This window comes from Nymphalis io, chromosome 16, assembly GCF_905147045.1.
Source record: "Nymphalis io chromosome 16, ilAglIoxx1.1, whole genome shotgun sequence".
Classification (NCBI taxonomy): domain Eukaryota; kingdom Metazoa; phylum Arthropoda; class Insecta; order Lepidoptera; family Nymphalidae; genus Nymphalis; species Nymphalis io.
This window is the reverse complement of record NC_065903.1, coordinates 6,957,298-6,979,946: the sequence shown is the minus strand read 5'-3', so window position 1 is coordinate 6,979,946 and position 22,649 is coordinate 6,957,298. Positions and strand designations below refer to the sequence as shown.

Below are 22,649 nucleotides of genomic sequence, written 5' to 3'. Positions count from 1 at the left end.
ACACCCTCGAGCCTTTACAATTGCGTCGAGAAATAGCAGCGCTGAGCGCTTTCTATCGACTGTATCACGGCGAGTGCTCTGAGGAATAATTCTCTCTAATTCCTGCTTCCTCCTTATTCATAAGTCTACGCGTGCTGGCTCTCGATGTCACCGCCTAACTGTGACATCAATTCCATCGCGCATAAAGAAATTTAAAAAAAAAGCTTATAGTATCCATATTTTTAATATTGGTCAAAATAATGAATAATTTACGAAGGTAAATGGTAAAATTATTTTTTCATTTACCTCAAGATTAATTCAAGACAGTATTTGAAAATTGTTCTAATTGTTTAATATTTGTTGTTTTTTAGAAACTTAGTATCTACCTACGCCTCATTTTACGTTAATTTGGATCGTTAATATCCATCGAAAGATAAAATTATTAGGATAAGTTTGCATAAATATATAATGTAAAATTAAATCGTTATTTAACTAACTTTTTGTTGCATACTGTTGTTAGAGCATTTAAAGACATTTTTCATGGAGTGCACTAAAAAGTTTCTAACCCATTTTCTTCAGGTAACAGAGTTAAGTAATAAGTTTATGCTTGTTTTTTGTATTATGCACGTTACAAATTCGAGATAAATATATTTTGTTTTTTATTAAAACGCACTTAGCACATTAGCATACAATATTATTAATTCTATAAATGTATTGGTTAAGAAAATTTTGGAAGAGAATAATACTTTTTACTAATAATTTTAAATACTACTTTTTAAATATAACAATATCTAAAAGTACCTAGTTTTTAATGTTCATGAAAAATATCAAAATAGCTAGGGCTAGATTTAGGTACCAGGTCAATACCTGGAGGTCACTAATTTAGGTAAATTAAAACATTGGACTAGATTTGTTTTTTTTTTTAAATTTTTAAATGCTTTTACCCCAATTTTGCCCATACTTTGAAAAGCATGTTTAAACCAGAAACTAATAATTTGTGTCCCGACTGAACCTTCCTACTTTATATGAGGATTTGCAGCCTGCAGATAAGGTGTGTTAAATAACACCTTAAATACATAAAAATTGCAACTTACTTTATAAGTTAATAAAATCTATATATAACCAAAGAAATAAAAAACATTTCACGATGTTCATTTATTTATTACTTCTGTTTGAAGTACCCTTTACTTTTATCATAGCAATACCATTTTCATTAGTTGTACCACCAAACACAACCACAAACAAAGCAGATTCTATGAGACTATTCCAAACACTTGTTACCCATTCATCTACTTTATGTACATTTTTTATGTCATCACAAGCTTCGTCACCAAGTTTTAAATGACCCATTACTAAATTATAATCATCTGCATCTGCTATTGTTGATATAACATCTTCTATTTCATCAACAGTATTCAGTTTTACCTTTTTCGATTTGTTTTTTTTAAGCTGTGTACAAAGACTTTCTTTGGCTTGAGTTAAAAATGTATGATAATCACCGGTAATATTATCACAACCAACAACCAAAGATGTTTTCTTTTGTTCAATAATATGATTAAAAATTGATAAAGCATAGTGTGGTTGTGTTGCCATTTTGATTGCATTTTCTTTATATTTCTGCCTATTAGTGTGTACTGCATCTCCAAACTCTATGCTTTTGCTTAGCTTAAGCTGAACCAATTTTAAAGAAGCTAGGGAATCTTCCACAGAACAATGACCTGTATTACCTATTTGTATGTCTTCTTGAAGAAATTCTCTAGCAAGAGTTTTGAGTTTTGGTTTTCGGTATCTTTCTCCTGTGAAATTATAAATTAAACTGGTATCTATTATATAAGGATGCATCATTTTCAAGGCATGTAAATCTGTATTTAAAGACTGTCCCACTAAAATAGCATCAGGAGGTAATAACTCTCTTAATTCTTTTTGAACATCTTCTAGTCTTTTACTAACATTTTGTAATAATGATTTTGTAATACCAGAATACCTAGTCAAGTAATCAGTGATATTATTATAAGGTTTTACTAATGATTCATAAACAGTCTCATGTTTCTCATTAACCACAGACACACGAGTAAGCTCAGAGCCAGCATCAGTTAGGCACATTTCACAGTCTATACCAAACATAGGAGATTTTGCTGTAACAGGCTTATATTCATTTTTTGACATAACATAATCTACATATGCATTTTTTAACTTCCCTTTTAAAGGAACTGGATAATTTTCTTCAATTAATTGCCAAGCCGATAGTATAAGTTGAGTTCTCGGGAATTTTTCATCAAGATTAGTGATTTCAATATCTTCAGGTGTTCCATCTCCAATAGGAAAAACAGCTTTCATCATAATCATTAAATCTTTTCTTACTTCCAGAGCTAAGTTCATACTGCCATATTGCTGTATAATGCTTTCCTTCTCTGTTTCAGATAAAGGTACCAATGCAAGTTCTTTAACTAAAGATCCACTGTAAATTGATGGTGTTAGAATTTCTACAATACTATTATCAAATATTTTCCTAGTTTTGAGCATAACATCGTTATATTTCTCCCAATGCTTTATAGAAATTCCTTCAATTATGAGACAAGTTGTTTTACTTATATGACCACATTTGTCTAACACGTACCAACGAGGTGACTGGGTTAAATTAAGGTTTCCTAATAACGAATGTAAAAGTAAATGTTGTATGTCTGTAAGCAGCAATGGTATTCGACTATCAGCAGGTACTTTTAATGCTGCAGTTTCTCCAGTAGCTTTCAAACGAAAACTAGGAACATGCCTCTTTCTAATTTTGACACACTTTTGAGCAGAGGTTGAAGACATATTTTTCTCATCATCTGCCGTTTCAATTTGACCTGTAGACATTCACGTAAATGTTAATAATAAATTAAAATAACTAAATATATTAAATACAACTGTCATTTAATATATTTAGATCAAAGAGATCACTATTCAATTTTTTTAAACTTACATCCATTTTTCGTTTTACGTTTTTTGTTGGCTGGTTCACCGGAAATATTGTGGATATTCATAATAGTATAATCAATCATTTACACGTACAGCAATACACAAGTTATTAACAAAATTAAATTAACAACTTAAAATACTTTATAAAACCACATTGCTGTTTGCAATTCTCTTAAACTTCAAACTTTTAATAATAGTAGTGATGTTGATAATCGATACCTCACCAACAACGAAACATTGAAATTCTGGAATAACAAATAGTATTTACGAAAAATACAGCGATAAATAAAAATTCGTATGCAATTTAACTTCAAATATTATCTGTCTATTGATATTTAAAAAAACATTAAAAAAATATGGACTAGCTTAAATATTGTTAATATCGATATCAATAAATTAATCAACGATTATTCATTGACATACAGCCCTATGCAACAAATGTCATTTCGATTTCTTTTTTATTGTATTGCTCTAAATACCAGTCTATTAGAGCGTATTTTAAGACAACATTGCATAAATTTCGTAAAATATTTTTACCAATTCAAAGATAATCTGTTAAATTCGCCTTAAAAATATCAAAGGAGAAATGAAAATTTATATCTTTTTATATATGATATTCTTTTGAGTTTTAATATAAGAGCCGTTGTCTTAAAATTAATGTCAACGTCAGCAATAATTAGAGATGAAGTAATAGTTAATCGTTATATTAAGCGATTACTAATAAAGATATTTATTTGAGTTTAATTATTATGGCTTATATTGATTGTTATATAACATTAATTAATTATATTTTTTTGTGAATGAAATGACTTTTTTACAATTCAAATATACCTCATCTACATAAATTTTGACAACAATTTAAACTTGACAGAAATCTGCCTAATGCTCTTTTATCAGTATTAAAATAGACACGTGACAAATATTATCTGAAATTTTCAACCTGCTTCTTTAAGATTGACTAGCGTTATTTGACGTTTCTGGTTAAGCTTTATGTTATATACTTAACATAAACATTAAATAATATTGTAGGCTGAATCCTGGATGCTGCTATATCACTAAATAAAAAAGCAACAAGGACATCCGCGGTCCGCCATACTAATACTAAAAATAATGACGAAGAGTATTATGTAAACTCGTGTTTTCTCGCTTGCTCTCATTGTACTTGTATCCCACTAGCGCCACAATAATATTACGTTCGTATTCATAACGTGAATAAACATTCATTTGCTTTGCTACAACTACTTTTCTTGCTGATTTGGTGAACTTATACTTTATCAGAACAATATAAAATGGATTCTTTACGTGAACAAGTTATGATTAATCAATTTGTACTTGCGGCTGGTTGTGCACGAGAACAAGCTAAACAGTTACTCCAAGCTGCACATTGGCAATTTGAGGTAAATTTGTGAAATACATGTAAACAAACAATTAAATCATGAAATGGCTGCTACTACTTCATATCTTGTAACAAAACACAAAATCTTATCTTGAAAATAGTTAAATCCTACCCTTTGCGTATACAAATCATACTGAAATAGGGATTTGCTTTAGTGGGACAATTGTACGATCATTTACCTTGACCGTATCTAGAACGCGTACACATTGATAGTAATGACAAAATAAGCTAGTTTGTAAATAAATTAACAATAACAATAATGACACATAAAGCCAAGCAGGGGTTGTATTTATTCATATTTCTTAAGAAAGTTGTGTACAGCATTGTGTAAATTTGTAATCATTAACCTTTATGTTATCTACCTCACTGCAAAGTGAGAATTCAAATACTTATATGTGAATTAGCCTTTGCCCAACTGTGGGACACTATATTGTGATTTCACTATTCTAACAGTTGTTTTTGTTACCATTATCAAACAGAGTACATTAAAAAACGTTCATATATGAATTACCCTAATCTTTGTTGGGTTGCTTGGTTAATATGTAAAATTATTTTGTGATGTCAAAATTGACGTCTTTCACCTAATTCATAATTGGGTTTATCTTAAATTAACACACTAAAAGTAAATACAATTTTATTTACTTTTACTAAAATTTTATTTACTAAAATTGTATTTACTTTTAGTATGTTAATTTAAGATAAACCCAATTATGAATTAGGTGAAAGACGTCAACTTTGACATCACAAAATAATTTCACATATTAACCAAGCAACCCAATAAAGATTAGGGTAATTCATATATGAATGTTTTTTAATGTACTCTGTTTTTATCAAAATAAGATGTAAGGTTAAGTTATAAACAATAATAATAATTATAACAAACACAATAAATGTTTAATTAATAATGCAGAATTTAATTACACATTGCATAACTTTGATTAAACAACTAAAAACTTAACAATATTGTGATATAAGATTATATTATATACTTAAATATTACATGCTCGGTGGAAAATGTAGAAGAACTAATAATGTATTTTATAGAAAAACTTTCTTTTAAAAGTAAGAAGAAAATTGTGCCTGATATTCTCTATTTATTTTTTACTTTATTGTTATTATTATTGAATATAATTAAAGTTTTTCATTTCTATTTTCCTTGTATATAAATTCTGTGCACATAGAATTAATTTATTCAACAGTGCAATTGATTGTATATATAATTTTTAAAACATTACATTGCAGACAGCACTGTCAATATTTTTTCAAGAGGTTGCCATCCCATCTGGAGCAAATGGCATAGCGGCACCACATTACCATCAGGTATTGGTTCTCGTCCTGTCATTTTATACATTTACATATTAGTAGTTATATGAAAGGTATAAATATTGTTATAATGAAATACAAAATGTATATTCAATATAAAACTTTAAAAAAATTACAAGGATGCAATTATAAAAACAACAATTATTATACAGTTTATAAAAAAATATAATTTTATATTTCATAATAATAAATTATAATTCTTAATTATTATTTATTAATTTTAATAGTATTTTTTTAATATTTCAGCAATTAATGACACCATGTAATACTCCTGCAACACCACCAAACTTCCCCGATGCTCTTGCAGCATTTTCAAGGTTATCAACAACGGGAAGTCCAAATAATGCAGGTGGAGGGGGTGTGAGCGGCATGGCGCCGCCAGTATCCCCTCTTGCCACGCATCCTCCACCAACGCAAATGCAGATGAATGCTTTTGCTAGTAACCCGAACCCGCAAACAAATTTTGCCCCACTTTCCTGCTCAACTGCAGTAAGTAGATCTTTGCTTATGAAACCAGTGCATCTGTCATATATTTGATACAATTGTTAGAATCTTATTTGTTGTTTATTTTGTAATTTAAAAAAATTATAATGTTATAATATTAAGATATATTATTTATTTCAGATTTGCAGAGAACATATGCCAAGATAAGCTGAATACTTAGGTTAGGATCATCTATAATTTATTTTTATAATGGTGCGCAATGTGAGCTGTGGATTGTGAATATTATTTCTAACACCCCTCTGCAGCTTAAGTTTGCTGGACAATATATGGGGTGATATAGTCAATCATGTTAAACATAAAATATTCTCACTGTTCATATAGTGGTTTCTAAAACAAAATGCACTATAGAATAATATTATTATTATATTATAACAGTTTTTGATACCTATAGATCTTTCACTGTGATTATAAAAATTGGTATCATAACTATGTAGTGGTAAAGTAATGATTATGGCTGTATGATAATTATGAAAGATGAAATTATTGTTGTTTTTTTTTTCGTTTAATGTTATATACTTTTCTATACACTATTTACTGTAAGCGAATATCATTTTTGAATAAAAAACGTATTATATTCTTCAATATTATACAGCTTCGTAAAAGACAATATTAAGGATACAATTAAAGTGATTAGTTAAGACAAAATGTTCACATGTCATTTTTTGCAATTTAATTCTTGTAATTAAAAATAAATAAGGAAAATCATTAAAATATGTTAATTTCTTGTACATACTTACCTATATTAAATAAATATTTATAACATAAAATACTAAACAGTTGTTGCATAAATATAACGTAGAGTAACTGGTATGAACAATAATTACATTCAATTAAGTTCTTTCTGATAGAAATTAAATGAAGTGTAAACAAAAATATATTAAAAACATATTCGCGTCTTTTTGTCTAAAAGGATATCCCTAAATATATTTTTTTATAAATTTAATATATGTATGTGAAATCAAGAGCAAAATGTAAGTCTCGGTTTTTTACATTATTTGCTCTTGTACGTATTCTATTTAAATTGAATTCAAATACTATCTCTCTTTTACTAATACTTGTTGAATAATTACGTAGAAAAGACACAAAATGCAGGTAAAAGACTTGAATATGTTTAAAATACTTAATTCTATCCTCTTATATATATGGATAACGTGTAATATTCGGTGTTAAAAATCTAAAAACTATTACGATAAAAACGCGATAATTATCTGCGAGTAAATATTCTAAATAAGTAATATAAGGATATGAATACAATTACGTGATTTCACTACTAAACATTTCTTTTTTAAATACTTTTATTAGTAAAAAAGTTGAAGTGAAATTAAAAAATGCTAGCCATAAAACTGTAGCGTCTATATTAATTTATTTATATCCACGATTAACAAATTTAATGAAAACTCAAATTTTTAAAATCTATTCACTCTTGAGCTAGAAAATGCGTCAAATGCTGCAAACCTGGTCCAAATATACACACCGAAAAATAATTAAGAATATGTTGTTTGTACAAAATCACTTTGACGTCTTGACATATGAATTTTAGAAATTGATACGAATATTGATTACGCTAATAAAATTGAATCAAATTTCGTAAGCTATTAACGTCAAAGAGTTTTAAAATTTGGCTTGGGTCTTAAACGAATAGTGTACACAAATACGACAAGATTTTTACTTAAAAAAAAGTTTTAAAAGAAGCACTGATAATATTTTTTTAGCTCGTACAGTTTTATTTTACCAACATCGGTAACAGTTAATGTATAATAAGTTTAAGGAATCCCTGAGGTTAATAAAGTATGAGAGTAAAATTATCTTGAGAAACCATTATGTTTTTAAAGAAAATGCTACGAATCTATTTTTTTTTTCATATAGGAGTAAAAGATGAGTTTAATAACAATAGGTAATACTGACTATTTCGGGGTGGAATCAAATAAATAAATTTATTTTACTGAATATCTCTAGTATAATACAGCTCTTTTCACCGAGGTAAAACTACTTTGAATACACAGCGTACGAATCGCTCTGTAATAAGTAGCTTCCGGCTACTTTCATTAAAACTGGTTCGTGCATTTTTATAAACGAAATTATTTAATATAATATAATTTGCTCTTTGCTTAGTCTGTGTTGGACAGTCGTATATAATATCTTACTTAAAAAACTTTACAAAAGCAATATATATATTTTTTAATTTAATTTATGAAGGCAGACGAAGATCAAGTACAAACATGCCATATATCGCCAGTGCAAAAAGAACAGTTATATTTAATTTTTTTTTCTCAATCGAAGTAAAAAAAAACATTGGTTATATTATGATGATGGAATGTGGCCAAAAAATTGTAAACATTGATAAGCACACGTATAGTAAAGATGCAAGTAAATAACATTAAATTATACAATAATAACAGTAAATTACCCCAAAACAAACAAACATCGGAATTTTGTATCAATACTATTTGACTAAATAATAAATATAAGTATATACAAGGTCGAGTTTAAAATTGTAAAATAAATATGAAGTGATCGATGATAATTTTAGATATCTTCATGAGATTCGGACGACTGACTTCCAATTAAAAAGGTGAGCTTAATTTTTTTATGATCTCAAAAAATCATATTTAAAATGTAAAAAATACTAGTAAATATTTTTACGGTATCTGTAAAAATGATTTTTTTACAATTTTTTAAAGTTACGAGTTCTTAAATTATTTTCTGGATCGACCGATCGACGCATCATATTGATACGACTACGTCGTTCGCCCGCCCTTACAATTTCGCCAGTATTTTCGCGTTATTCTTGATTTTATATTTCGGTTAGTATTAAAATAAACTCTTACAAATTTATTATACAGTACCAATGCCTATTAATTATATATATGATAGTGTTGTCATAAAATTTATATCCATGTAAAATGTATTTTAACGTAAATTGGTAATCTTGAAGATGATTTGCGAACGCCGTATCACCAATGATATAAGTTGATTTGAATTGGACCACATTATGTTTCTTTGAAAGTTAAATCAAATATTTTTTTATTCAAATAGGCTTTAAACACACTTTTGAATCGTCTTGTTACAGTATTGAATTAAATGTAAAACTACCACCGTTGATCTTCTAGTTTACCTAGTGATACTTAGATTTGGACTTGAACTCAACTACGGCAAACTCTTGCCTGTTTGCCTACCTTTTACATAAAAATGGTTTCTTGCAGTAACAGTTTATTTATTAATTACAAGTAGGCTCCTCACTTCGCTATGAGCAGAGGCGGCCTTACCCATTGCGAGGCTCCGGGCGGCAGGTCTTCGCGAGGCCCTTTGCCTTTCGTGAAAAGTATGTGATGCAAAAGTAGGTCTGGTTGTTTGATTTAGGTATTTGTCATGTTTGAGGAGAAATGCTAAAATACAAATAAATATAATTTGAGTTTTAAAATATTTTATATTGAATTTACATTACAAAATTAACAAATACAGATATGGTCTATTTTAAAATTGATATTTGCGGCTTTTCCTAAGACTAAAATCTTTAATTAAAGCACAATAATCTAACGAATGAGCTACATTATTTTCGATTGAAAGAATAGCAAGGGCTGAAAGCCGATCTTGTGTCATCGTTTCCTCAAATTGCTCAAATATGTTTTAATAATTTTAAGCCTCAAAAACTCCCTTCAGCAGACGCTACTGTAACAGGTGTGGTAGCAATAATTCTTAGGACTATTTCGATAGTGGGGTAAACTTCAGTAATATTTTTTTCTATTATGCATTTCAGAACCGAGATAATGTCGTCGTTTCCTTCATACACACGGATGAACATATTCAGTTCTTCGTACAATTCATGTTTATCTATATCACACGATTCTCCTACTGTCATAGATATTTGCAAGTCGCTGCATTGCTTAAAAAGTTCACTATCACTAATTTCCTTTAATCTTTTTATATTATACATGAAACCAAATATGCTTTCATGATGTTTAAGAGCTTCGAACCTAGGATGGCAGCTTGCGCGCACATTGTCGACAATGACATAAAAATAGTTTATTTTAAAATTTTCTTCCGTATTCAATTCATGAGCTTCATTTTCCCCTTCATAATCAAAATGCCTTATTTTACGTCGTCTTGTGACTTCTTTGAACATTTATCTTTGTAAGAATGTCATACCATATGACAATTGCAAATTCTCAACTACAAATTCGTAGGTAGTTATTTCCTTTTCTATAGAATGGCATTCACTGACCAATTGTAAATCTGTTGTTTTTTCTGCTAAATCATTTATAGCATCATATATATCGCTTAGTTGGTATTTAACGGCATGCAACGATGCTAACCTGCAATCCCAACGATTTAACATGAGCATTTAAAATAGCCCACCTCTGACTTGAGCCGGCGAACAACAATAAAATATTTTTCAATTTCAGCTGTATTTTTATTAAAAAATCTTATAATAATTGAAAGTTGCTCAATACGAGAAACGTCGCGAGTACAATCAAGAATAATCGAGTAATATTTATTATTTTTTCAACAATTTGAGTCTTCACGCGACTTGCCATTAATTGTATGAGCTCATTTTGAATACTTTTTCCGATGTCATGGTGGTCAGTGGTCATTAATTGTCTTATCTTTTACTTATTTTATGTGAAGTCTCAGCACGGGATTAAATCGGGCTATAAACTTTATTAAATCTATAAAGTTAACGCTTGTCTATGACCCCTGAAGGCCAAATTGTGAGATGCTAAAAAATTTACAATTGCAAGCAATCGTTCTAAAATATCTCTCCAACGTTGCCTGTCTTGTTCGATTTGTGACTTAGACAAGAAGTCAATCGTGGAACAGCTTTTTAAACCATTCTCTAAATGAATCCATTTCAGCATACAATCTTTGTGCTGTCGACTAGATTCGTGAGACTTTAGGTAATCACCCAAATGTTTCCAATCACACACTTCTTCACTTGATCCAATCTTTGTATTTTCTAGCCCGATTATTCGACACGGAAAGCAGTAAATGGCATCCCTTTGTTTGTGAATAAATCATCCAGCCCATGTCAAGCTTTTCATTGTTAACTAATATCTTATTATAATGATATTCGCTGAATCGCCGTCCATCATCATTTACGGGAAATAAATCAATCAAATTTAACCTGGATTGGACCTTTTAATACAATCTCAATTCGGTCTACATCAGTAATTGTTATGGACCATAAACCGGGGCCATTTTGAAGATTCAGATTTTCCATTCCAGCAGTCATGGATGTAGACATAGACTCGGACTCAGATTCGTGTTCTTGACTGGATAGAGTTGACGGCGGCTCCGGTGACCTGAGAGACAATGATGTAGTTAATTCATCATCATCCTCGCTGTTTTTACTTAATGCACCCATGATGATGGGGAAGGAATGTTTTCTACTGGATCAGGATTAGAGTCACTGTCAGTCAATAAATGTTTTGTCCACTCCACGTAGATTTTCTTTTACCAGCTTTCTTTTGATAGCTCTTTTCCTTTTTGAACTGCCTTTGTAACTTATACTGCAAGCAAAATAATTCCAAGGTGACAAGAGTTGACGAACGAAATGAAACGGGGATTCCTCAAGCGAATGAGGAGCAGATCATTATGTCCCGATTCGCGATATTCAAGTTCTACATAATGAATTTTTCAATTATGTTTTGAATGAATAAATTAATTATTCTTTATTTTAATTTACCGTTATGTTATAACCTTAATAAGTAATAAAGGATCAAAATCAAAAGTTTTAAATAAAAAAAATATAGTTAAAAAATCTATATTTTTAAAAACTTGTTTGGGTTGTTGCGCGAGGCCCCTGCAAGAGCGAGGCCCCGGGCGATTGCCCTGTTCGCCACCCCCTAAGGCCGCCACTGGCTATGAGAGCAATGCCATAATATGTTTGCATCCTTCTTTGCTCTCCGCATCCTTCACATTCGAGATTGTTAATTTTACTTTCATCACAAGCAAATGTACAATGATATGCTATGGCTCTGTATTGTAACTATCGCGTCCCGAACTGTGTATGTAAAATTAAAATGTAAAAAATGTATATTATATTCAATATCGATATTATCTTCTATCGAAAGCGGAAAGCACTAGTATCTACATGAAGAGTAAGAGAAGAGACTTAACGCAGTTCACAGCTTAAACTGCATTAAGAGAAGATAAAAATATACAGAATATCAAACTAGGTAATTAAGTACCTACCCCGTCATATAATATGTCTACTAGTAACCATATTCAACGTCCTAATGGCCGGATGCACCTTCCCGGAACAATGGAAGGAGGCCATAGTGATAGGCATTCACAAAACCGGTAAGCCATATAACTTACCGTCTAGCTATCGCCCTATAAGCCTCCTTAACTCGATGGCTAAATTATACGAACGTATCATTCTAGTACGACTCAAAGTCTTTGTTAAGGCAAATAACCTAATTAGAGACGAGCAGTTCGGATTCCGACCCGGGCACTCGAGTGTCTATCAAGTGCACCGCTTAACGGATCAATCGACTATGTAAAAGTACGGGTGCTATATTTCTAGATGTAGCAAAGGCGAATGCCTAAAATAAGCCCATTATCATTCGATAAAGTCTGGCGCAACGCGCTTGGATATCCCGAGAACAAGAGCAACCGAACTAGCCCTATTCGCGGATGATACCGCTATATATACGACGTCCCGTAGCCCCGCCGTCACCAAGACACGTCTCCAATCCGCAGTCAACATACTAGGTGTGTGGTTCCGGAAATGGAAATCGAAGTCAAACCCGAGAAAAGTGCAGCTCTATATCACTACTATATTTCGCGTGCTTTGTGAAAAAATCCGCAATCATAAAGTCGACTTCCGATAGATTTATTTGTTTGTTCACCTGAAAATATGGCTCCTGAAAAGTTAACATGATATAATCATAATTTTTTCATACCATTTTTTCTTACATTATAATAACCTTTTAAAGATTATTTTAGTACAAAAAAAAGAATATATATTTTTAATTACATCTTACTAATTTTGTGATAATTATCACTTGAGTTACGGTTCTTAACCTATAAAGGTTCTTTTGAAAACCTGAGAAAAACAAACTTCATGTAAGTTGATTTAAAAAAAATGATAAAGAAAGCATTATAAATTAATATTAGAAAAGTTAAAACACTATAACACCACTGAGAAAACTGTTACTGAAATTATATTTAGTTAGAAGCAACAGACCCTAATCTAAATAGGATATATTTATGATCGGCAAAAGAAAAAAGTTATATATATAAATTTATATTTTATGAAAAGCATTTGGTGTTTCTTATTTTTTTGGTTTGAAGCACGTCTTCTCAGTGGCGTAGCTAAGCGCCCGTAAAGACCCCATTGCATTGATTGGTAGAGATATGGCTAAAAGTTGGTACGCATGCAAAAGATACATAGAACGTGTATAAGGCTTGCTTTCTGCTCCCATCGACGAGTCAGTCATCCACTAGTGCAAAATATTATAGTAATGAATATAAAACATTGCTACAATTCTATGACTGCCAACAATATTTCGTTATTATATGGTATTGCTAGTGTAAATAATAATCTTGTGTAATAAATAAATAGGTCATCATCGGTGGGCACTGCCACACCCGCACTGTCTTGCCTTAGGATACTTACGCTACTTCCTATTATTGTATAAATGTGAACTAAAATGCCATGCCAAATATAATTATTATGACATGAAAAATAAGGATATATTCATTTGTTTTATTCGTTACTGGTCCTAAGTTTTTATCTTAATATTTGTATTACCCACATTCATTTTTTAAAAACATTGTGTAGGTACTTAATTATTGTGCTATTCAAAATGCCAATTATTTTATTTTGTCATGATTTATGACATTGACATGAAACAACTTGATTTCTGATTCAAAATGATTTGAGTGATATTACCTACATATTTTTCTTATAAATTTACAATAGTTGCGTGGGTAAATCGAGCTAAAAGTAATGAACACGATTTAAATTAAAATGCAGAAAATTAGCCTGAATTGGTGTGGAATATTCGTTGATGCATATACGTATTCTACAAATTATTTACTTTTTAGTATAACAATTATTGTCGTTTCAATATTGTGGGTGTGGATATACGAAAACCCCCAAATTTATAAGGTAATGTAAGGGTTTCCTTAAAATCAAACCAAGTAAATATATTACAATACAATATTACAAGAAAAAGCATTAACAGAGTAGAATAAAGAAAGATAGTTGTATGTGTAATAATAATTGTATATATGTTGTAGTATTGAGTAGTGAATTAATATTTTTATCAATATTTTTAACTTTTTTTCTTATGACATAAATCAATTCAAAAAATTGATAATAGTTGTAGAAATCCTTTCATTCTTGTTTTATTATTTATGTGTTACAAAGCCATAAATAGCTTTAATTTATAGTTTATTATAATATTTACATAACTTTTAAAGTTATATTCGCAGTATATTCTCTGAGATAATACAACAAATCTGAAAAAGAAATAAGTATAAAAAAAAAACAATACCTGTATACTTCTGTGAGCATCAAAAACTTCTAAAATAATTTTATTTTAATGAGCTCAGTTGGTTAGTGACTGTGCTGGCAAATGAAATAATTCCAAAAGAACATTAAAACAAGTAATATACCTACTTAATTTCTCTTAAGTAAATTTACTTCATAGGTAAATAATATTATATTGTAACTAATTTCAAAACCTATGAACATTAATTATTTATTTTGAAAAAGAATAAACTGCATAATATTATAGGTAAAATGCCCTTTCATTATAAAATAATATTTTATACTTGAATATATTAACATGCTTGTGCAAATGTATGTATTTTTTGGTGCTCTAAAGCTTATATAAAAACAAGTTCAATAAATAAAGCTGCATAACAATATGTTTTTCTCTTACTTCTGAATAATTCTCAAATATTTTTTACATGTTTTATACTAACCCATATGCTAAATACTATATGCATATTACCACAGAGACATATGTATTTCATATTATCATGCCCTATATTCATATTGTCTAATAAGTTTGTATAATAATTCATTATCATCATTCATCATCACTGCGTCATTTGCATCCCTGGAATGCGATAAAAAGCTTACTTTATATCAGACAATTTTTTTTAATATCAAAAATCAGAAAAATATAATAACGTAATAAGCAATACTGCCTTTAGGTACGTCACGTTTACGCGTGTTACGAGACATGTTTTCGCTTCAATTATCCATTATTTGTAACCCGCGTCCTCACTCGATACAACAGGTTTTAAAACATACTAAACGAATAATTATTTATGTATTACAAAATAAATGATCATCGATTTAAAAGACGACAATATTTTACTAAATTTGAGATCACACTCATAGTTACCCCTGACTTCTAAGAGAGCTTTTGTGACCCTTCGTATCGAGTTTCAGAGCAAAAATTTGCGCATACGCACTATTTAAGTCTATAATCGATAGAGCACTTATTTACATTAAAAAAAGACTAGTGAAATTACCCAAAAGAGAAAATTGTATTCTTATGTATGTTAGTGATCATGATATGTCACTATCTATTCCCTAACTTTAAAAATCCGATGGGACGGCAATCCGTCACGACCGAAAAGAGTTCAGGCGCAGGACCAAGGGCTTTACGTGCTGTCCGAGGCACGGAAGTGTACCAACTTCCAGACTCCGGCTGCTGCTGACAATTTTCGACAGAAAAACCCAATGACTTTTTATTGGCCCGACCTTGGATTTGAACCCAGGACTTTCAGGTCTGCGGCTTTACATTTAGGCAGTTAAGCATTTAATTAGTTATAATAGCTAGTGATCAGATTGGTTTACCACCTATTATAAATTATTATTTATTTATATTAATTTATGATATTTATATAAATTAAGTCAAATAAAACATACTCCATTTGTATCAATAAAAGAATCGCTTTTAAAGGATGTAAATAATTTTAATTGCAATTACAAACAGTCACTACTTTGATAAAAAATTTTTATAATTTCTATAGGTTGTATTTGCTCATTATGTAAAAATACATTTTACTTTAATTTCAGCTGATATTTAAAAACAGCAAACATTCTAATATTTTGACTCCAATACAAAGTCACGATGAATTAGGAAATGAACCATCAGATTGGGATCATGGTGAAATATCAACTACAACAATAGAAAAAATACCAGGAGTGAAAAACTGAAACCAAAACATATTTTTACTTAAGTATTTAAAAAGCTTGTTATTAGTAATAATATTTATAGTATATATACTGATCTTAAAAATCGTAAATTTGTGGAAAGTGGTCCATAGAATAACATATCATAAATAGACACATTACATTTCTGATATTTATTAACACCAAAAAACATTGTATTACAAAGTTAGTAATCCTTTATCAAGGTTTTCCGATATGTTCCTCAAAAAACATTATTTCTTGAACATATTTTTTAATATAATTAGTGAATGAAGAAGACATTTTTATAAAATTCAAAAATATCATATACTTCTGGCGGTAATAATGGGTACTACGTTGTAATGGCACGATCTTTCTTAATAACTATATTATATCGAATGTTCAAAGATGGGATGCTAAGTAATAACAATGATCGATTTTACTTTGCATTTTGCTATTTTCAGAAATTCAAACTATTTTATACAATAAAGACTTTTTACAGTACAGTAACAGCCTGTTAATGTCCCACTGCTTGGCTAAGGCCTCCTCTCTCTTTTGAGGAGAAGGTTTGGAGCTTATTCCACCACGCTGCTTTTAAAGACTTTTTACTTATATATTAAAATAAGTTGCGAAATGTACGAATATTGTACGAAATTGTATACCCCTCGAGCCGTTACAATTGCGTTGAGAGATAGCAGCACTGAGCGCTTTCTATCGACTGTATCACGGCGAGTGCTCTGATAAATTATTTTAATTCCTGCTTCCCCCTTCCATTACTACGCGTGCTGGCTCTCGATGTCACCGCCTAACTGTGACATAAATTCCATCGCGCACAAAGAAATTTGGCAACTCCTTTCTTTGTCGCACTTCCAAAAAATGCTCAAATTACCAGCGCACGTGTTCCCCCTCCTCTTACAACCCGGGTTCCTTCAAACGAGGCATCTTGCGGGCCGGCAAGGTGGGGGCGGCAAGCGCAGAACATTCTTCCCGACTGTACGCTAGGCGTCGTCGCGTTTGGACTCTACTACCAGGTGGAGTAGAGTCATTTGCCTTGCCAGCAAATATAAAAAAAGATATTAAAACAGTTTTCCTTTTTTTTCTTGTAGATTAATATTATAATTCTTTCTTAGATTAATGTATTTGTCATTTTAAGGAAAACTCTTTTTAGAATTTTTCACGCATTCACTTTGGCTTTTGATACCCAGTGTTACGAATGCTTTACAGCAATCACGGGAGAGGCTTTGTGTGTTACATTCACTCATCACCAGCCCACAAAATGATTTAAAAAAAGGAACTTACTGGAAATCCACAACAGCGCGATTTTTAAGGTATTTCCTGCCTCGCACTCTATGTGGAACCAGCTTTCGCCGGCGACTTTTTCGACATAGCAACCTTCAAGAAAAGAGCGTACTCATTCCTTAAAGGCAGGCAAAGCACCCGCAAGGCCTATGGTATTGATGATGTCCACAGGCGGTAGTAGTTTTCACATTTTCCATCAGGCGAGTCTCCTGCCCGATTGCTCTTCTTATATAAAAAAATCAAACCTAAACCAGTAAATATTTCTTCAAATTATGTAATTGGGTAGTTCAATCTGATTGTCAGCGTGCTTTTAAAATACCGAATCCGTTTTTAATTACTCATTATCAGAAGGAAGACTTATTAGTACCTATACGCCCAGAAAATACGAACTTTTGGGTAGTAAGAAATCACCGTCTTTCATAATGCGAAAAAACAGAATAAAACTGTTTAAATATTCATATATCGTAATTACTGTTTTTATGAAATAAAACTAATATTTGTTTACATATTTAATTGTCTAACAAATTTTCATACTATATTTTGAAAAAAGACGTGATTTTTTATTTTCTTAAATTAAACAGTATACTTTTTTTAAATGCACTTCAATCATAAAACATTTTAGCTTAACACGTTGCCTGTCCAGAGTACTTTGGGCACGGTTGTCGTGACGTCCAATTTTTGTTTTCGGCCAAACTGTTTCATTTTATGTACTTTATGTACTTACAAAGAATTTACAAATTATTATCAATAAAACTTTCGAATTTACTGAATTTCAGCATTGCATTATTTTTAATGCACGGACGTGACAGCTAGAATACCGTGCATTACAAATAATGCACAGACGTAGTAGCAAGAACATTATGGATTACATAAAATGCACGGACGTTACGAATTTAAATTAATACATTTTTATGAACTTACAACCCACAGAAATCTCATAAGTACGGCATAAAAATTTATAAATTATGTACTGATAGTGGTTATACCTGGAGTTACCGCGTTTATTCTGGTCAAGACGACCAAATAACTGGATTAGATAAACCGGGGTCAGTTGTTGTTAGTTTGTGCACAGATTTGCTTAAAGAAGGAAGAATCATGATAACGGACAATTACTACACTAGCATACCTTTGGCAAGGTACCTAAAAGAACAAGGTACTGATTTGTGTGGAACAATACGCAAAAACCGTCGAGAACTGCCCCAAGAAGTGGTTCAGCAACGTTTAGAAAAAGGTCAAATTTCTGTGCAGCAGAACAACTTTGCGACCATCCTAAAATGGCATGATAAACGGGATGTGCTTATGTTGTCGACGTGTCACAACCACGAAATGCAAATGTCAACTGGTTTTCGAAGAGTTTTGAAGCCTACTATGGTGCTGACCTACAATGAAGGGAAGAAAGGCATAGACTTGACTGATCAACTAGCAAGTTACAATTCGCCGGCGAGGAAAACCTCTGTTTGGTATAAGAAAATTGCTGCGGATCTTGTTTCTATAAGTGTAGTGAATGCCATTCTGATTTATAACGAGTTACATCCACAGTCAAAATTGAAGGTTCTGGATGGTCATCAAATCATTATAAAGAAATTACTTAAGGTTGAAACTGAGAACTGTTCAAGTTCCAGTTCTGCGAGTTCTTTGCGTCCTACAAGTCACAAGTTAACGAAAATACCCAAGAAAGCTAATGGAAAATTTGGCAAAAACGTTGTGCCAGTTGCTACAAAAAGCTGAAAGAATCGGGATTCACAGCTACTGATGCAAGGAAGAAGACTTCACAAGTTACAACTGAGTGCATTCCATGTAAAAAACCATTTTGCTTACAATGTTATAACGAATCTCACTAATTGCCAGTGGACTTTATTCAAATAATAATGCTTTTCAATAAACCAGTTCATGCTACCAACCAATAAAAAAAAATTGGCGGGACATTGGTGTTTTATTATTCCCAATACACTGCTCATACGTCTGCAAAATATTATAGACGTAGCTCTCACGTCCAGTCTACAAAACCCCATTCAAAAAGAATAGGCTCGTGCATTATCGATAAAGCATGGGCGTCACAGCAGTAGCCAAAATGCATTATATATAATGCACGGACAGGCAACGTGTTAAATATCATATTTAAATACCTGACCAATATGAAAACTGAGCATTTTATTACAAACAAAATTTGTTTTAAGAATTGTTGTGTATTTAAGCAATATGAGTTTGCCTTATTCATTGCATTCAGATCCTTTTACTAGATGTTGTATATTCCATTTTTACAAATCTTTGTTATTTTAAATAAACATGAAGCATATTAATAACTAAAAAAAATCAAATAGTTAATGAATTTTGCAAAAATATAATACTTCTTTGTTAATTTCTTTATTATAAAAATTATTGTTGTTTTACATTTTATTAACTTTCATTTTAACATTGACAATAATTTGAAATTTTGAACATTTACATGTATGTTTTTCTTAAATACAATGACATTATAGATTTACTCTCTTAAAACTCAATTAATCAGCCCTGATTGTTGATTATGACACATGATACAAAATGTAATTTTAATTTAAAAAATGAAAAGGAGCTAAGTTTCTCCGTGGGAAACATTTGTTACAATTTATTACTTGCAAATATATTTTTTTAGAATCTATATGGCTTTTATTGTAATGTATTGTATATTTGATATATTATTATGTTTGAGACTGAATGACATGACATAACTAGGCATTTTATATCCATAATAATAACATTGTATTACTCATATATTGACTCATTATTGTATAAATTATTAAAAATTTTTGATTTCTACACATGTAATAAGCATAGTAACAGGGCTAGACTCTTACTAGACTATATAAAATTATTAATTATTCATCTATTTGTTCTTGCACACACTGTAAATTTTAAGAAATTTTGTATGTACATCAAAATTTCAAAGGTTGATTTTGATAAGAAACATAAAATTATATAATTTTCTCAATAAAAAACCTCACAAAGTGACCTTTAAGCTTTGTTAAAATTATCATTGTACATAATCTAATAAAATGAAACCCCCTTTGAATAATTAGTGAATTATGGGCAACAACATCAATCAAAGCCAAAAACTGATGGTTATTGTGGGTCATCAAAGAAATAGGATAATCTATGAGAGAGTGGCTAAAAGATATGTAACTGTAAATTTAGTTGCACTTTAGCCATTGATCAACAAGGATACTTTAAACCTACTAATTTATATGTAAATATAGAATCTTGAGACTACTCATGAAACTAGATCACACACAGATCAAGACAAACCAAATTGTACACCCAAGCTTATCATGAACATTCAATAATTTTTAATTTGCTAAAAAGTTTATTTATCGCACAACATACACAGATATTTTATGTTGACAGATACTTAATCATTATAACATATAAAAATGAATACACTTATTTTTGGTCAAATAATAAAAATATATCCTAACAGTGAATGGTTATTAATATTCATTACAAGCCCAAAAATACATTAGAGCAAAAAATGGACCACAGAATTATTTTCACTTATTCATACTTCCAATTAAATATACATCATTTCTGCCATTGATGACATCTTTTTTGGTATGTGAACTAGTGTTTCAAAGTAGCTAGCTAGTTCATCAATTGTGACATCACACGGTGGATTCAATGCCTCCTGCGAGCAGGATCCTGTTGAACTTCTTTCCGAATTCAATTCTCTCGATTGTCTATTACTATAAGATTCACATTTCCACCATTTGGCACAATCATTCCGATTATTAACCCTCAGGACTGGGTGGCTTTTGTCAGAGGATATACTTAGTTGATTGCAATTGTCAACCAATGTATGTAAGTTTACATTATCAGAAATACATTTTTTTGGTACCTGAATAGGTATGACTTCATTGTTGAACAAATATTGGCACTCATTTTTTATTTTATTGTGTATATTATATGATTGAGATAATCTCAGAACAGGTTCTTTTAATAGTTTATGCTTTTTTTTACATATTGAGACATTTTTTTTCCTTTGACAAACACATGTACATTTTGATGTTTGATTAAATGATTTGGATGAAATCTTCCTCTGCATAGGATTTAAGAAAGGATTTTCTTCTTTGATATTCTTTATTGGTTTACTTGGCTCTATTTCCAATCTTCCCATCCCCACTCTTAATGATATGTCGTCAGTAGCCATTGTATATCATTAATTCTGTAAATAAAACATTTACCAACAGTTAATTTCTCAAAAGCATGCAAGCATTCAAAAATGTTGAACACTTCGTATGGGAAGTTTCCTAAACGTTTTTATTGTTAATAGATAATGATTTACATGAGCATTAGTTATTTAAAGAAGAATTAATGTAGTCTGTGGTTTGCCTAAATATAGCACAAAGCATGGTTTTTAAATTATTATATTAAGGCCTAATCACAATCGGATTTCTTATTATGTCCGTTTCAATCTCACAGCTTAGGCGATAAAGGTGGTGTAAATAAATATGTAAGCTTGATTCAAAACAAGTATCTCGATTGTTGTGTTACAAAATACCAAACAATGACTTGTCAAAATGTAGGACTTCGATGTTAGCTCCTTTTTACTGAGAAATAATTATACAATTACTTACTGTATTCTAGGTCATCTATATAGCAAGTATATTTTTGATTTATATGACCTTCTAAAACTTGGACCAAATAACAAATTACAAAACACTAAACAATGCTATATTATATTATTATACTTCCAGCTCGTTGTTTTAATTATACAGTAAAGAGTTGCCAGCACTTACATCATTTACAGTTTATGAATTAAACCATAGACACAATGTTTTTGAATTTTGTGTTACAGTAGAGTAGATGTAGTTTCAGAGAGCAAAGATTAATAAAATTGTACATCTATAAAATGCCTAAAGATTGTACTCCAGGACACCAGGATAATATTCAACAAGGGTGTTATGTCGCGTGTAGTTTTTCAAATATTTAAAATTATTTAATCAAATTTTAAAATAAACTTACATACTGTTGCCCCTCCCAATAAATCCCAATTTAGGA

General features: G+C 30.6%; 4 protein-coding genes across 4 annotated transcripts; 2 read left to right on the top strand and 2 right to left on the bottom strand.

Moving 5' to 3' along the window:
- Positions 1-1,119: 1,119 nt before the first annotated feature.
- LOC126774509 (RNA exonuclease 5) lies at positions 1,120-3,121 on the bottom strand. The gene is made up of 2 exons (XM_050496071.1): positions 2,942-3,121; positions 1,120-2,825 (listed from the first exon to the last, which is right to left on the bottom strand). The coding sequence occupies exons 1-2, from the start codon at positions 3,018-3,020 to the stop codon at positions 1,135-1,137; spliced, it is 1,770 nt and encodes a 589-aa protein (XP_050352028.1). The 5' UTR covers positions 3,021-3,121; the 3' UTR covers positions 1,120-1,134.
- A 763-nt stretch (positions 3,122-3,884) lies between these two features.
- Positions 3,885-6,904, top strand: LOC126774146 (UBA-like domain-containing protein 1). The gene is made up of 4 exons (XM_050495493.1): positions 3,885-4,334; positions 5,576-5,653; positions 5,903-6,145; positions 6,281-6,904. Exons 1-4 carry the CDS (start codon positions 4,227-4,229, stop codon positions 6,305-6,307), a joined length of 456 nt encoding a protein of 151 aa, XP_050351450.1. The 5' UTR covers positions 3,885-4,226; the 3' UTR covers positions 6,308-6,904.
- Positions 6,905-18,114: 11,210 nt separating this feature from the next.
- On the bottom strand, positions 18,115-22,383 carry LOC126774579 (uncharacterized). The gene is made up of 2 exons (XM_050496153.1): positions 22,226-22,383; positions 18,115-21,813 (listed from the first exon to the last, which is right to left on the bottom strand). The coding sequence occupies exon 2, from the start codon at positions 21,796-21,798 to the stop codon at positions 21,163-21,165; it is 636 nt and encodes a 211-aa protein (XP_050352110.1). The 5' UTR covers positions 21,799-21,813; positions 22,226-22,383; the 3' UTR covers positions 18,115-21,162.
- LOC126774527 (piggyBac transposable element-derived protein 4-like) lies at positions 18,714-19,346 on the top strand. The gene has a single exon (XM_050496092.1). It carries the CDS (start codon positions 18,714-18,716, stop codon positions 19,344-19,346), a length of 633 nt encoding a protein of 210 aa, XP_050352049.1.
- Positions 22,384-22,649: the final 266 nt, after the last annotated feature.